Here is an 18108-nt window from a genome sequence, read left to right as displayed (position 1 = left end):
GGGTTCGATGGATGTGACCCCCGGGTCCCCCCCCCCCCCTCGCTTCAAGCGAGTTTGAGGGTTGTTCGGTCTCCTTGTCTCAGGGCGACCCTCACTGTGTTTGCCTCCGTCACGCAGCCTGTGACACTTTCGACCCTGAGTCCTGTGAGTACTGCTGCTTGCTGGTGACTCAATTTACCCAATCTATGGATGATCTTCTTTGGGTACAGGCTGTGCAGTCGTTGCATTCTAGGTTTCGGTTTTTGCAACGCACTCGGTTGGTTGCTCACCCGGATGCCCCGTGGCTGCCCCGTTTTGCTTATAGGGACCCGGACTTGGGGTTGAGGGTCGCTTTGACCCTGGTTCAGTCCACACCTCCTGCTCCTTCCCCTCCTGTTGTTTGTCCTGGTTTCCCTCTTCTGCTTCCGTTCCCAAAACGTCTTAGGGTTTCTGAGTCGGGGCAGGAGTTAGTTGGTCTTGAGACTGGGGTAGCCTCAGGGGATGCCGAGGCTGCCCAAGTCTCTAAACAATAAAAGTATTGTTTTTATTACACTATTTACACATGTTATGTATACCTATCTACATGTTTTATTCACCAGAACTATGCAAGTAAGCTGGTATTGTGTCCAAACTTTACAGTGGCCACCATACACTGCATGAGAAATCACACAGCAGACAGCAGACGACGCTTCAATTACGTCACCTTTCTCACCAAAATAGCTCTTCCCAACATACTCCTGTTCCTGTTATTACTCTATATACACACATTGTATATACCCATGTACAAATGTGTTAACCATAGCTAACCACTAAGCTAGTATGATGAGCAAAACAAGAGTGGCTGCCACACACACAGTGAGGCTATCTCGATTCTCTCCCTCGCTTCCTCACCACAATTCCTCCTCCCACAATACTATGCACAGTGCTTATTATCACCACAATCCTGCTGTTATCACAATACTGGTCACTAAATCCTGTAAATATATAACTGACCACAAGTTTATTTTGTAAAGGAACCTAAGAAGTCGTTTGAAGATTCCTAGATGGACGCAATAATGCTGTGGTGCTGTGGCTAGTGCTGTGAACATCGTGAACAGCATTGAATCACTGAATTTTGAATCACTATTTGAACATTGTACACAGTCGTTATCACACTCAGGCTCTTCTGTAATACTATCATAGTTAAATAATACAAGTTATATATTTATATATATATATATATTGGCATTACTAGGCGATACTGTGGTCACAAGCTGAACAGCAGTGCTGTGCGCTCGTGCTGCGAGTGCCAGCCTTGGTTGCTCACTCAGTACTGAGGCTCTCACACTCAGGAATGTGGACCACAATTTTTCTGTGGGGAGCCCCTACGGCTCCCTGGAGCTTATCGGGGTAATGTATGTTATATTAGACCGGGACATTAGCTAAGGAGTTCAGACCTACCAGGGACCAGCACCAGAACCTGGCCCCTTCAGAGAGGTTTCAGGGAGTAATGGCCCTGGAAAACCCCTTGTGGTTGGGGTTTTCCTTATCTGCCATCGACCGGGGTTAGGCACCCAGAAAGGTAGGCATAACAAAACAAACCCCACATGGTAAAAACTAAAATAAAAACCGAACATAGAGGTAGAAACTCCCTACAATCACAAGGAAACAAGCAAACAAGCAAACATCACACTTTACTGCCGCGCCGATCGTTCACGCAGCCCTCCCCGCCCTGGGAGGGGGAGGGTGGAGCCCCGGACCTACCGCGCCGGCTGCCAAGCTCAGTTCGTTCGCTAATGTCAACCGGGATTGACGCTTCTCTGGCCTCAGTTTCCTAGGCGGTGTTTGCCTTGTGTGGCGTTCACTGCCGTGTGTTGTGTTGTGCGGTGGCCAGGAGTACCTCATCAGTGCCGGGGCTGCATGTGCTTAGTGGCTGACTTCCCTAAGCGCCCTGTGAGTACTGCCCTTGCGTTACAGGGTTATCTTCCCTGGGGCGTTCGGGAACCATTCCCGTAGAGGTTCTTGCTGCTCGGCATTTGCCTCGCCCTTGGGGCCAGCTGGGGCTTGGGGCCCTTGTTTGGCCCTGGGTAGGGATTGGTATTGTGCTGGTTAGGGCGTCAAGGTGTTGCACAGCCTGCCACCTAAGCGGCGGCCGGTTTCTGTTGCCTCTGGGGACGGTGTACTTTTGCAGGGGTTTTCTTTTGTTTTTTTAAAAATAAAACAATATCCCTGCTTAGAACTAATGTGTCTGGGATTGTCAACACCACATAACTGATAGTGAGCCTGGCATAGAGGTGCATACTCGCAACACCATGCAACTTGTATGTGGTGGCCAGTTAACAGGGGCCGCCTGGGTGGGCGGAGATACCATCTAGTAGCAGTCGTATGCCTCACATGCGTGGTATTCTCACCACAGTAACGAATGGTTGCTTTATATACCTTGTAGTCGCAAATTTTATTGAGCCGTTGCTTGTTTCAAGGAACACTCTTGCTATGTGATAGGATTTTCTCTGGGGTTAAGCTTTTATCCCCTCCCCCCCCCCCCCACACACTCCCCTTGCCTCTGTGAGAGTGCCAGGTTCTGGTCCTGGATAACCTGGAGTAGTTCTCGGAGGCCTGGTGGGATCCTTAACCCTTCAATTGCGCATCGCATCATATGATGCTTTGACTGACTTGCAGTAAATTGCGCATCGCATCATATGATGCTTTGGAGTACTACACAAGATTTAAACGGCCCACGGACACGGGGTTCACCACACCTTCATCAGGGCTCTTGTAAACAGACGCCATTTTTTAAAAAAATCGTGGGCCAAACTCCAGGGTGTTAGGGGCCTCAGTATTGAGTGAGCTACCAAGCCTGACGCACGCAGCATGAGCTCACAGCACTGCTGTTCAGCTTGTGACCACAGCATCGCCTAAAAATGCCATAATATACTTGTTCGTGCTATTATGTAGCGATGATATTATTACAGAAGACCCCTGACTGTGATAAAACTGACCAGGGTTCTGATAATAGCAGGATTGTGGTGATATTTGGTACTGTGCGCCATGGAGGGAGGAGTAATGCTGTGGGAGGGAGGATGGTGGCATTGTCTTTTGAGTGTGTGTGGCCACCTTTTATTGACTGCACTCACTATACCAGCTTAGTGGTTCGCTATGGTGAACACAAATGTAGATACTTATATATAACGTGTGTATAATGTGAGATAACAGCGAGAGTAGGAGGTTGGGAGCCGCCATTTTGGTGAGGGAGGAGCGTCGTCTGCAGGACTTATCCTGTTGTTTACTGATGACCACAATGGTCTTTGGGCACCATACCAGTTTACTTGTACAAGTATGGTGAATAAAACAGGTAGATATTTATATATAATGTGTGTATATAGCGTAATAACACCACAAACAGTATTGTTGTAGGAGAAATATTAGTGCGTCTGGCCTTGAGGGCGGCCGCCACCAGCTGACTGTGTGAGTAGCTACGTCTCTCTGCCTTTACTCACCATACAAGCTTAGATGTACAGTTATGGTGAACAAAACATGTAGATACTTATATATAATGTCTGTATATAAAAGGAAAAACAGTATGGTGGGTGGAGAATGGTGGCAAGGCAGGTGAGGTGAGGTGAGGGAGGGAGTGGCAGTCAGTGGCAGCCAGTCACTGCCTGCCACTGCCACTTAGCATACCAACTTAGTGGTTTGTCATGGTGAACAAAACATGCAGATACTTATATATAACCTGTGTATATAGTGTAATAACCGACAAAGTATTTGTTCACTGTTTGATGAACATAATTGAATCAACAATACGCACACCATATTTTTGAGTACAGTGATGGTTCACTCATTTTATTATATAAATATATCACACTACACACTATTGAATAATATTACAGCAAAAAAACTACGAAAAATCAATCAGAGACATTGAAATAATTAGGTAATTATCTCTTTGTGGAAACTCTGGCCTGACAGCTGGCGATCAACAGACCGCCTGGGACGCACGCTCAGTCAGCGCCTGATTTCTGTCACAATTCCCCACCCTATAGTGGGCAATATATGCCACTTACGATTTTTTTATTATTTTTCCCGTGATCAGTGAACACAAATTAACAGGTTAGGAAGAAAAAATAATTTTTTTTTTTTTTTTTTTTTTTGGTATGCGCCTGTGGGTGTCAAATGGTATATAGCTATGCACCATTTAAGGATTAAGGGTTGGCATCACCAGTGCAGTAATTTTAAGAGCTACTGAGGCGCCCTACAAGAAAGCAGCACCAACTAGCAAGATTCAGTTATTAGAATATGTATAAAATAGGGCAATAAATCTTAACTGACTCATGTTGACCGTGCATTGTTTGACAGACTATAATGATATAAACAAGTGTGTTAATAACCCCCAATCCTCATTTATGAAGAGAAAGGAAAGTGATGACAATTTGGCCCATCCTGGATGACCTGAAACCTCATCAGTTTCCTTTCTTTTCTTTCCACAAGGTTAGTTTATTTATCTTCAGCCAGGTTATTGTGCTTTAATCTTTGCAAACAAATGTATTTCCTGGTAGTTTGAATTTTGTTCACTATGAGACATTGTTTATTAGCATGACCAATGTATTTCAGGTTTATGTAATTGAGGGCATGATGCTGGGTGCACGCCAGCTGTCGGAATTTGATGGCCTACAACAGCTGCTAAAACAACTGAGGCATTTAAGTTTATGCCACACAGATGTTGACCGAAGACAAACGTCAGCCATCCTCCATGCAGTGATTATTAATAAAATTCCAGTTGGTAAGATAAGGCTATGCTATTTCTTTGCCCTCTCAGTTATTACCTGTTGAATCATTAAAGTGTGGTTTATAATCATATGTTGATATTCCATGGAAATGTAGTTATTGTCATATGTTGATTTTAGTTATTATCACTTGGTTTTCTGGTGGGAGCCCCCATCGGCTTCCTGGAGCTATCAGACTGATATTGCAGTCTCCGTGGTGTAGTGGTAAGACACTCGCCTGGCGTTCCGCGAGCGCTATGTCATGGGTTCGTATCCTGGCCGGGGAGGATTTACTGGGCGCAATTCCTTAACTGTAGCCTCTGTTTAACGCAACAGTAAAATGTGTACTTGGATGAAAAAACGATTCTTCCCGGCAGGGGATCGTATTCCAGGGACCGTAGGATTAAGGACCTGCCCGAAACGCTACGCGTACTAGTGGCTGTACAAGAATGTAATAACTCTTGTATATATCTCAAAAAAAAAAAAAAAAAAAAAAAAAAAATATTAGCTATATTAGTCTGGGGCTTCACTCACATGGAGTTCTGCCTACCAGGAACCACGAGCCAGAACCTGGCTCCCTCAGTTAGGCACAGGGAGCAATGGCCTATGAAAACTCCACTCTTTGAGAGTATATTCATGTCTACCATCGACCGGGGTTAAGCACCCAGAAAGGTAGGCGCCCCAAAACAGACTCCCAAACTGGTAGAAAATTCAAACCCAAGACCAAACAGAGCCCAAGAACTTCCCCCAAGAAAAACAAGGAGCGTTGGCCAGGAGTAACCGGTACCTCTGGCTACATACACTTAGGGTTCTCTTCCCTAAGCACCCTGTAAGTACTTCCCTTGGTTCTCAGGGTTATCTTCCCTGGGGCGTTTGGGTTACTCTCATAGGGGTTGTTGTCGCTTGACATCGGGCCTTGCCCTTGGGGTCCGCGGGCATCTTGGTGCTTTTATTTGGTACAGGGTAGGGAGTGTTTGTTGCTGATTAGGGCACACGGTGCTTTGCAGCTCGCATACTAGCTGCAGCCGTGTGTGTCTCTCTCTCTCTCTGGCCTCCTGTTGTTTTGGTGCACTTTCGGGGTTTCTTTTCCTTTCTTTTCAAGTTATTTTCTGCCTGGTGGAAGGCTGCCTGGATTCCCATTAGGTACACCTAGGTTCCATGTGGTAGTCCTCCACTCGGCCTCCCCAAGGTTGCTCCCTTCACAGGGGTCAGTTTGCCTGGTAAATAGACGGGGTTTTGCCGGCTTTTCTGCACCAGTGCCTGGGCTCCCCATAAGGCTGGAAACCCCATTGGGCTTTGGATATGTCTTCCAAGTCCCATCTCGCCTTGTGCGAGTTTGAAGGTTGTTCGTTGCCCTTGTCTCAAGGTGACGATCATCTGTTTTGCCTCCATCATGCTGCTTGTTGGGTCGACGACACTTTCGATCTGGAGTCGTGCAGGACTTGTTCCCCACTCGCCTTCCGATTTACCCATTCTTCTTCGGGAGATCTTAGGTGTCAAGCAGCTGTTGCATTACATGCCAGGTTTTTGTTAGTGCAACGCACTAGGTTGGTTGTTTCAGGACCAACATCTTATGCCGAATACTGTCACTTCTTATTGTGCGGCGTTGGCAGAGCCACTCCAGCTTGCGTTCGGTTTGGATGTCACTTCGGCTCCGTTCTGTAAGCTTTCTCGTGTGTTTCTCTACCTCTGGCCTGCTCATGCACAGCCTGAGCTGTCCTGGCCTTTGGACCGGGTGCTCTCTCTCTCTACTGTCTTCTCCTCGGTTTGTTGTGGCTCCTTCGGTCCAAGATTGTTTTTAGAATGCTTGTTTTTGTTGGCTTTGGCCTCTGGGGATCGGGTCAGTGAGCTACATGCTCTCCTCCTGCACAGGGGTTTCTGCTTTTGTAGTCTTGGTAGACATTTTGTTCATTTGCATCCGTCTCCTTCTTTTCTGGCAAAGAATGAGACGGCGGGCATCCTGAGAGGCCCGTGGGTTATTGATGCTTGGTTGGGCAGGCCGGGGATGCATCATGTTTTGTGTCCGGTTGCAGCTCTCCGCCATTACCTGTGCGCCTTGGCTTGTGTCCGAGGACGCACTTTGGGTTGATCCGATTTCCCTCATTCCCTGTTCCAGAGCTCAGGATTCTCTGATCGTCTACAGGGTTATCAAATCTAGCCAGCCTGCGATCTACCCTCATGCCCATGATGTTCGGAAGTTTGTGGCTCTTGCTGCTGTGCTTAGGAACATGTCTTTGGATCACATTTTGGCACGGGGTTTTTGGAGGTTGAACAGGGTCCTGGCCGTCCGTTATCTCATGAATGTTCCGGGCTCTCAGCGGTCTTGTGTGGCCTTGGGCCGTCAGTTGCAGCCAGTTGTCTTGTCTTCGTCATGAGGCACACAGTGCTGCCACCTCCCGGGTAAGTCCTTCTTTTACTTATCTTTGTGTATCTAGCTCCAGGGAGCCAAAGGAGGCTCCTATTGTATTGCGGGTTGGATGTCCTCGTTGATCCTTCTCTATGGACAACCCAACCCACAACTCGGTAGAGTGCTTATACTTTACCAGGAGATCACACTGGGCGCTTCTGGCTCTTGGAGAGGGGCTCAGTGTCACACGTTTAGGGAATGCGGCTCCAATACTTAGCCTCGTTGTCACGTGAACACACCCACTCGAGCCGCTGTGACTCCCCACTCTCTCCTTATGTGATATGATCTCCTCAATCCCCTTTGACTTATTAGTTTTCCATTCTACCCTGTCCACAGCTGTGGTTCTTGGTTCTTTCTCTCTCTCCCCTTCTTTTTTACTTCCTGGGAAGCCTCACTAGGACAAGGGCAAACACCCGCAAATTTTAATACATTTAATGGACAAAGTACATACACAATGCATGCACACATAATAATAATAATGAATCCTACACTCTACACTATTTCAGTGAGGTTGCACTCCAACACCATCAGAACTCTATCATCAGCTTATCAAATGGTATCCTTTCTCCGGATTCACCACCTAATACTACCAACCTCCTCAAGTAGGTCAAGTCTTATAAGACAATGTTGCACTATCAGCAAGACAATATATATATCTGTAAACATGTACAAGGAAAATCAGCGTATGAATACAATAACATAAATATTAGTATAAATGTTCCTTGATATACAACAATTATCAATCGATCACCCTATCTATCCTAGAATACATATGTATGTCTCTGTAGGTAATCCGGCCTACGACCGTAACTCTATACTTCAGTATAAGTACTCCTCGGCACAAAAATGGCAAACAATCACTCGCCTGTCACTGCGTCTTGCACGCTAATGACAACCAAACACTCTACCAACTCCCTACAAGTAATCAACCAGAACTTCCCTTCCACATCTGGAAGCTCACTACCCTGATCTCTTCAGGTTCTTTCGGGTTTATCTACCAGGATCCTCCGCAGCTCTTCCAGGCTGCTACACCATGAAGTCTTCCTTGAGCAACTATGGTGCTTCACCACCTCTACTAGGGTCCTCCACAGCTCTCCTGGCTGCTACACCATGAAGGTTCCTCGAACAGAACTGCAGCTTCGCCGCTGGTATTACAGAAGCACGTGACACTCCTCTTCACTGCTTCTCCTCACAACTCGAGGTCCTCTGCTCCACTACCTTGGAGTCTTATCAACTACTCCCTCTGTGCTGGCTTCGAAGTTCTCAGCAACTTCTTCCCAAAGACAAACCTGCAACCCATTGACACGCCAATAAAAACGTTTCCTTATAAACACATAAACGAAATAATCCACACAATATGATTGCATCCAACATCCATCTGCTCTCTACACACTGTGAGAGCGGACTCCCCTGTTTGGGCTGGTCTATGCTCCGCCTTGCCCGGCGGGCGGCTCCTCAACTCTGGGAGGGTCCTCCGCTGCCAGTCAGTTGGCTTCAGGCGGTCGACAGGAGAGGACGTGCTGCTCATCCCTCCAGCTGTCTCTCTCATCTCTATCCTCTTATTTAGGCTTTCTGTCTCACCAAAACATGTCTAACTTATCAATAAATGTTCACTACTGTCACTGGGCACACGATCAACTACAAGTAATCACTATAGACTGACTTAAAATCGTGCTTACCACAGATTGTCTAGTCGAGGGCGCTCTCCCCCCTGACTGAGTCTGATCAGGGTGCTCCCACGGCCCACAATAATGTCTCTGGGCAGCTTAATAAACTCTCCTCGCTGTCCAGGACTTGAGACCACAACGTTCCCACCTCGATTCCACAGCTGGAACGTCTGCACACCTCCCTTCTCTTGAAGGTATATCACACGGGTTCCTTTCTAACGGGAGCTCAAACGGAGCACAGCTTCCCCTTGCGATGTCTGGTACTTAAGTGACTTAAGCTCCTCTCTAAACGAGCCTCACACCTCCAGCAAATTATCCACATCTCATAACCAGTCATTTATCTAATTTCTTATTCACTGCCCATAATCTCAAATTGTTTATCAAATCCAACCAACTATTTTACACCTGTGTCTTCACCTCTATATTTCCTAGACCTTCTAGTCAGGTCAGGCTTGATAGAATAATTCTCAAAGGGAAGACTCATTTTTCGGCTACCTGGGATCATAATACTCCCCACAGACAACCAGCATTGAATGTAATGAAATGCCATTTTCTGGATGAGCCCCGGAGGCTCCCTGGCAACCTCCCTGCCTCCCTCCCTCCAGTTTTTCTTCCATTTCCTCAGTCTCCAAACTGGTGAGCAGGCGACTGGCTCGAGAGGGCGGGGCCTCCCCATGAGTGGCGCGTTGGTTTGATGACGATTTGCTTGTTACCTTGTTTTTCTTGGGGATATTGGAGTTCTTGGGCTCTGTTCGGTCTTGGGTTGCAATTTTCTACCAGTTGGGGTCTGTTTTGAGGCACTTACCTTTCTGGGTGCCTATCCTCGGTCGATGGCAGACATGAATATATTCTCAAAGAGTGGAGTTTTCATAGGCCATTGCTCCCTGTGGCTCTCTGAGGGAGCCAGGTTCTGGCTCATGGTTCCTGGTAGGCAGAACTCCATGTGACTGAAGCCCCAGATTAATTTAGCTAATATCAGTTTGATAGCTCCAGTGAGCCTCCGGGGCTCACCCAGAAATGGTGTTTCATGACATTCAACGCTGGTTTTATGCAAATGATGTAAATATGTTTATAATACATCTATAAGGATGTAATGGTGTTAACCTATGCCCATGAAATAAATTCTGCTTTTCTTTTTAACTGCTTATTACTATATTGATGAGGTTATTGTGACCCACAAGCATTGCAATTGTTGTTAAATCACAATATGGTGTTTCCTGCCGATGTTTGACTATTTCTGGATGACATTACCAGACAGAATAGTAGCAAATGAGTTGACTGCAAAACACTTCCTTTTAGCTTTGCCATGAAGAGATTTACATGCAATATAGGTGTACATATTACATTGTAGACCTTTGTACAGTACTCAATCACCCAAGAACTGGAAGCGAGGGCCAACAAAAACAGAGCCTTCATAAAGGTGTCCCTGACTGATGGTATGACCGAGAATCTAGGTAAGGAAAGAAGAATCAACACACTATCCACAAGATCACACAACTCAGGAGGAGAGTGAGCTGGCCAGATGTGAAAGAATGCACGAGGCAACTTGCAAAATGGCACGGAAAAAGTACCAACGCCGAATGCTAACATAAAAGACCAAATGATAAGAGGCAACAGTCTGAAGTATAAGATGCTGAATGACAAACAACCAAGACAAGAGACAAACCCATAGGAACACAATAAAAGAACAATGGAGAGAGAAAAAGAGTGCAAAGAAGTTCTTGCTGTTGCTGCAACAAAAGACACGGGCGGGATACCAATAACTTGGACACCCACGCACCATGCAGTTGGTGATAGGCCCATGTCTAAAAGTCCAGATGTGTAGATTGGAGGAAAACAACAAACCAATGATGATCCTCACCAGGTCAATTGGTTGATAAAGGTGGAGCCAGAGAAAATCGACCTGGTTCAAACACCAAGCCAGATGACCCAGAAAACATGGCTGAGCCGGCCACCAAGAAGCCAGAAGGCTCACCCAGCCCGTGGAAGTCTTCACCCTGGACAACACAGGAGTAACAGCTGGACTGGAGGGAAGAACTTCATAAAACCCCACCTCAACCAGTTCAGCCAAAAGGCATCCATTACAAGAGCCTTGCAATAGAGGAATAGAACCACTTAAGAAGGAAACTGTCAGTTCCATGCTGACATAAAAAGGTCCACCTCAGTGCACCTGTACGTCTCACAGAGCCACTGGAAGGATATGTCGTCGACGATCCACTCCATGGAAATGGTATGGAAATAAAAGGGCTGTCCACAAGAATGCTGGACATCCCTGCACATGAACCACAGAGAGAACCAAACCCCAAGAATTCAGAAGTCAAGCTACTTGCAGAGTCAAGTTCCAAAAGGAGACTATCGAAGCAACTCCTGCAATTGAGAATCACCAGAGAGCAGTCTGAATGGAGCTGGAGAACAGAATGACAAACCATGCAGAAGAAGATGAACTCTGCTTGGCCTTCTACACCCCTGTAAACATGTGCAATGTTCTGTACTCCTGGTGGAAAGAGTCTGCCCAATTATTCTGCATGACCTGGGGAGCACTGGACACACAAACCCTAACCTTGGGGCGAGTCATCTCTTAACACATTGAGGGACATAGGAGGAAAGCACCACAAAAAGAAAGCCTGAAGAGGACTGTACTCCAGGCTGCCTGGTGGTGGCAATCAGTACTAATGGGTTTGAGCTAATTTTAAGTGCATTGTTTTCTTTTATTCGAATCATTTGGGGAGTTGTTTGGCAGTTTTCAGGCTTCAATTCTTGTGAACCCAGTAGTTGCCTGTTAAACTCTCACTCACTGTCTGGAAGCTTGCTTTACCAGTAAAATAGTGGAATGTCATTTGCTCTCAGCACCTCTTTGAAGGGGGTCAAGTTCTGGCTGTATGGTCTCTGGTAGGCCAAACAAAACTCCTGTGACTGATGTGGCTTGTAGTACAGAGTAATCTCGGCAAAATAAGTACAGGGGTCCATCAGAGCCTTTCCAGAAAGAGGAGTTTTATTACATTAAACCCTGAATTTTTGGATGCAAATTCATGCCTCACAAACTCTATAAGTATCATGTGACTGGGTAACCATGATCAAACAAGACAAGAGTGGGTAGACAGATTGCATATTTTTTATATATCAGAAGGTCATGGATACGAATGAATACTCTAGTTCACAAAGTGGAGAAACACTCAGAAGTGACAAAGGAAGAGCCCTACTTATGGAATATCATATCATGAGAACATGATATACAATTGTACATGTGTTTTATTCCTATGTATAGTGAGACATTTAGATACTTTCTCCACACCCGGTGCCTCTGTTCACCTAGACATAAATAGATACATGAGGCTTGGCCAACTGTTGTGGGTCACAGCCTAAAAAAGGCCAGTTGTTGGAATAAGACGAGTGACAAGCTACCCATCTCCAACACTGGAATAAGATGAGTGACAGGCTACCTGTCTCCAACACTGGAATAAGATGAGTGACAGGCTACATGTCTCCAACACTGGAATAAGATGAGTGACAGGCTACCTGTCTCCAACACTGGAATAAGATGAGTGACAGGCTACATGTCTCCAACACTGGAATAAGACGAGTGACAGGCTACCTGTCTCCAACACTAGAATAAGATGAGTGACAGGCTACATGTCTCCAACACTGGAATAAGATGAGTGACAGGCTACCTGTCTCCAACACTGGAATAAGATGAGTGACAGGCTACCTGTCTCCAACACTGGAATAAGACGAGTGACAGGGTACCTGTCTCCAACACTGGAATAAGACGAGTGACAGGCTACCTGTCTCCAACATTGGAATAAGATGAGTGACAGGCTACATGTCTCCAACACTGGAATAAGACGAGTGACAGGCTACCTGTCTCCAACATTGGAATAAGATGAGTGACAGGCTACATGTCTCCAACACTGGAATAAGACGAGTGACAGGCTACCTGTCTCCAACATTGGAATAAGATGAGTGACAGGCTACATGTCTCCAACACTGGAATAAGACGAGTGACAGGCTACATGTCTCCAACATTGGAATAAGATGAGTGACAGGCTACATGTCTCCAACACTGGAATAAGACGAGTGACAGGCTACCTGTCTCCAACACTGGAATAAGACGAGTGACAGGCTACCTGTCTCCAACACTGGAATAAGATGAGTGACAGGCTACCTGTCTCCAACATTGGAATAAGATGAGTGACAGGCTACATGTCTCCAACACTGGAATAAGACGAGTGACAGGCTACCTGTCTCCAACATTGGAATAAGATGAGTGACAGGCTACATGTCTCCAACACTGGAATAAGACGAGTGACAGGCTACCTGTCTCCAACACTGGAATAAGACGAGTGACAGGCTACCTGTCTCCAACACTGGAATAAGATGAGTGACAGGCTACCTGTCTCCAACATTGGAATAAGATGAGTGACAGGCTACATGTCTCCAACACTGGAATAAGACGAGTGACAGGCTACCTGTCTCCAACATTGGAATAAGATGAGTGACAGGCTACATGTCTCCAACACTGGAATAAGACGAGTGACAGGCTACCTGTCTCCAACATTGGAATAAGATGAGTGACAGGCTACATGTCTCCAACACTGGAATAAGACGAGTGACAGGCTACCTGTCTCCAACATTGGAATAAGATGAGTGACAGGCTACATGTCTCCAACACTGGAATAAGACGAGTGACAGGCTACATGTCTCCAACATTGGAATAAGATGAGTGATAGGCTACATGTCTCCAACACTGGAATAAGACGAGTGACAGGCTACCCATCTCCAACACTGGAATAAGATGAGTGACAGGCTACCCGTCTCCATCATTGGCAAACCATCTTATTATAGTCATTGAGTAACTTACAAGAGGCTGGCAGAAAAGTATTCTGAACTAGCATAGTGTGTGTGTAGTGTAAATAGAGTTGTAATTAATTAAGGATGGTAAAGGCTTGTCTACAGTTTGCTTGTGTTGTGTTGTAGGATCAACCTTCACTCAAGCACTTGCTCAAAGTAGAGAGGAGCTGTACCAGATCTTAGATGCCACCAATGCAATTGAGAAGCAGAAAGCAGCACTCCAGACACTTACCTGGATTTGTAAGGCGTTGGTGACACGTGGTTCCGAAGACCAGGATATGTGGACAGCTAAGGTATGGTATCTTTATATGTTGCTAAACTGCAGTTTTTCTACATCACTTGATGTAGCTCATATATTTTAACAGATACTGTAATATTAATAATATATTATTAATGTTTGCTTCACTTGATGATGGATTCTCTGGTAGTATTTCCAATATTACTGCTTGAATTGTGTTAACACTAGAAGGCTAAATGTGTAGATTTGTAACCTGTTCATGAATCAATTTCTGTAAGAAGGAACCCCACATACATCAGCATGTCAAAGATGTACATAATGGCATTCATAAATTACCAGAGTTGCTGGATTATAGGACACGTGTATAGGACATTCCACCAAGCAAATATATACTGTATTGTACTTCTATGCACAAAATTATGTTTTCCTTAGAAAACCACTTGAAAATCCTTTATAATGTATGATGAAATCTTAAAAAAAAAATTCTGCAAAATATCCTTGTAAACCAGACAGTAAGTCACAATAGTGTGGCTGAAATATTAGACAACCAACCCATTCACATCTGAAAATTAAAAATGTGATAATGTTTTGGTTGGTCCTGGACCATTATCTAGTCATGTTATATTTTCAGATTTGTGGGATGGGGTCTCATTATATCCTTGTAAATATGGTGTTTTATATCCCGGCAAATACGGTATATTTAATCACTTTTCTTTACTCGTATCTGGAATCGTATGATATTGCATGTAAAAATTTATGAGAAATGTTGCAGCCATACTATTGAATGGAAACAAATGTATATGGAAACTGTATGTGGTGGTGTTGCATCTGTAACAAAAGATTTCACCTGGGCTGTGCAGAATTATCTCCAGGATGCACAAAAAGGCAAGGAATTTACTGGGTTTGCAATTATATGTATTATATACATATAATTTTATAAAGAGTTAAAAGGACTAACATCAACAAGTGATCCATACAGTGAAGCACAAATACAATACATCAGACAATGGAGAGGTGTGGCGAGTGTTCGGGAGTATTGGGAAGACGTAATGTAGGCATCAAGTGTTGCATCTGTAACAAAAGTGTGCAGAATTATCTCCAGGATGCACAAAAAGGCAAGGAATTTACTGGGTTTGCAAAGATGACAGATTAATGTTGGAGAACATAACTAAACTGATGAAAAACATTCCCGAGTCACAGCGATTTTCATTCACAGAAAAGCTACCAGTGATATATGCGGACTGGGAAAAGATAACATTGGATAACGACCAAAACTCAGGAACAGATAGTTTGGAGAACCGCAGCAGTAGTGTGGAGGAAGAGGGTATTGTGGTACAAAATAACAGCAATATTACAGAGCTAGGTAATATAAACAATGAGAGCAACAGTGAGACAGAGGGCATAAATGAAGGAATTGGGACGAAAAACGAAGTTGGCTCCAATAAAGAGGTAGACAAGACAGACACAGGTATAAATACCTTGAAAAATGCAAAACCTGAACATATTTGCAAATTCTACACTAAAGGAATATGCAAATATGGAAAATTAGGAGCAAAATGCAATTTTCTGCATCCTCGAAAATGCAGGAACATGTTGGCGAGGGGTACATGCCGTTTTGGAACAGGGTGTAGATACTTTCACCCTAAATTATGTCAATTTTCAATTAGGGACATGAAATACTACAATCTTCAGTGCCTGGAATTCCACGTGAGAGGTACACAGCGTTATAGACAGGAAGATCAAGATGACACTAATGGAAATTTTTTAGAGGAAGGCAGAAACAGAGTAGAAAATATAAGGGAGAAGAACAGTCAGATGGAACCACTACAAGATTACAGAGGGGAAGGGAGATACCCAAAAGACTGGAATACAAATTATCAACAAGCACACAGGTACTACACCACACAACACCCGTCCTACTACCAAAACTGGACGAATCACTTCCAAAACAACATACCCTGGACCTGGGTAGAGTGGGGGGAGAACTACCAAAGCCCACCAGAAGTGACACACAATGTAGGAAATTATTCATATTTGCAAACATACAAGGCTTGAAACCAAAATCAAGAAATAAAATTAAGTTCATAAATAGAATGCGGTATGTGCCTTTTCGCTCCGGGGGTGTCCTGGTTTCCAGCTGTGGGGAGGACGCCAAGGTTTTCTCTGTGTCATGGGTGTGGACCGCCTCCTTCGCCTCTACCTTGCTCTCCTGCGGGTCCGGCCGGGTCCGGCTCTGGCGTCTTCACCTGGCGGTGCTCCCAGGTTCTTCTGGGCACGGTTGAGTCGTGTTACGTTCGTGCCACCGTTCGCCAGGCGAGTTTCTGCGGTCTGGCGTCTTTTGGCCAGGTGCTGGATGCGGCGGTGTTTATATACCTGTCTTTATTTAGGTATATTTTTGTACGACTGAGACAGTTCGCACACCAGTGATTGTCCCTTTTTCAACCCTTCCTGTCCCACTCATGTGCATGTCCAACCCATGCTAGGGTCATTCAGGGAACCCACCCTTTTTAGTGTTATGAGGTGTGGGGGTTGTAGTGTTGGTTCTGTACTCACCTGGTAAGGCTCCTGGCTGTGGTTGCAGGGTTTGAGCTCTGGCTCTTGGGTCCCACCTATCTGGTAGAACTTGCGGGATAGTACCAGTGGAGTGCAGTGGTGCTATAGGCACAATCGGGGAACACTGTATAACCATCAGAGGTCTGCGGTTGTTATATGACCTACTTGCGAGCATACGCCTTATTGCTGGTACGTCCGTGGACTGCCGGGGCACACTAGCTTGTTTTCAAATAGAAGTTCCGGCCCATCCTGGTTGTGGGGGGTATGTGGGCGTGCGGGCCGCTCCAAGCAGCTGCCTGGTGGGCCACTTTCTGGCCGGTCTAGCCTGGCCTCGGGCCGGGCTTGAGGTGTAAATGAGCTCCCAGTACCTCATCCAGCAGGTATCGAGCGAGGTTTCTCCTCCGTCGGTTCCCTGGTGTGCAGGTTTCTGGGCCTGTCGTGTCTCCGTTGGCCCCGTCTGGGGTCTGCCTGCTCCGTTCTCTGCCTTTGCAGAAGTGAGTTGCTATTTACATGTTGCATGTTGCGGTGGTGCCTATTGCTGCTGCTGCACGTGTGCATTGGTACCGTGTTTCACGGTGGCGTGTCCATGTTCCTGTGTCCGGTTGTGGTGTGGCACTTTGCTGCTGTTTTGTGCCTGGGGTTTGCGTACGGGGGTTTGCTTGTTGTTTTTCGTGGTCTTCGGGTCCCTGGTTTGGCCCTCTCATGTGTGTGGGGTTTTTCTGTCCCTGTCTGATTGTCCACCCCTGGTTGTTTCCTGGGGTTTTGTGCTTCAGCTCTTTCATCCTGCCTCTCCCCAGTCGTTTTCCTGGCATCTCCTTTGGTCGGTTTTGCCTGCACTTGCTGCTATGTTGGGGGGCGTGGTCGGTTTCCACCGCTTCATTTTCTTGTGCGTTCTCTTGTTTCCTTCTCTGCCACAGGGGTGTTCTGCGTGTGTTCCTTGGCTTCTTGGGCGTTTTTTAGCCTGTGTCCTGTGGTGTGCTTCTTTGTCTCGGTCTGTTGTAGTTGCTCGTACCCTTTGGTTCGGGTACTGTTTCTGGTGGCAACCCTTCCACCTTCTTTGGTTTCCTAGCTTGCCCTGCCGGTTGGTTTTTCGGGGTCTTGCCATGTCTCGCGTCGGACCCGTCGTTCTGAACTCCTGGCGGGCTTGCTTGCTTTGGGGAGTTTTTTATTCAGCAGACGTTCCATCTCTTTGTGCCACCTGGGTTTCGGTGGTCGCTCCCGAGATCTTCCCGCGGCTCCGCCTTTTCCTGGGCTCGGGGGGGCCTTGTCGAGCCTGCTTACGTTTTGCCTCGCAGTCTCGCCTCCGGTTGGTGGTCGGGTGACTTTGTGGTAGGTGTCCCACCTGCGTACTTCTCTTGGCGGCAGTATGGGGTATTTTGGCGGTCCTTCCTTTTCCTGTCCCTTCTTAGGTGGTTGCACTTGTTAGCGTCGGCTTGGTTTTCTGGTGGGGGTTGGGGGCCGTCGTCTTGCCACATACTGTCGCCTCTTTTCGTGCGGCGCTGGCGGAGCCGCTTCAGCTTGCTTTCGGTCTTGGTGTTGCTTCTGCACCATTAGTAAGCTGTCTCGTGCGTCGTTTCACCTCCGGCCTGTTCGTGCGCCGCTTCCACTGTCCTGGTCTCTGGTCAGCGTGCTCTGTGTTCTCCTCGGTTGGTAGTGCCCGTTCGGTTCCGGTTT

The 18108-nt window shown here is 46.3% G+C and overlaps 1 protein-coding gene across 2 annotated transcripts in view; it reads left to right on the top strand.

Annotated features, from left to right (window-relative positions):
- The window catches only part of Mms19 (MMS19 nucleotide excision repair protein), a 231306-nt gene that overhangs the window by 168872 nt on the left and 44326 nt on the right, over positions 1-18108 (top strand). For both annotated transcript variants that reach the window (XM_069322871.1, XM_069322820.1), the window contains exons 14-15: positions 4570-4738; positions 13770-13936. In XM_069322871.1, coding sequence (XP_069178972.1) covers positions 4570-4738; positions 13770-13936 — 336 coding nt within the window. The remainder of the gene's footprint in view (positions 1-4569; positions 4739-13769; positions 13937-18108) is intronic.

The sequence above is a fragment of the Procambarus clarkii genome, chromosome 1 (assembly GCF_040958095.1).
Source record: "Procambarus clarkii isolate CNS0578487 chromosome 1, FALCON_Pclarkii_2.0, whole genome shotgun sequence".
NCBI classification, from domain to species: Eukaryota; Metazoa; Arthropoda; class Malacostraca; order Decapoda; family Cambaridae; genus Procambarus; species Procambarus clarkii.
The sequence above is the reverse complement of the archived record's forward strand: the minus strand, read 5'-3'. Positions and strand labels throughout refer to the sequence as shown.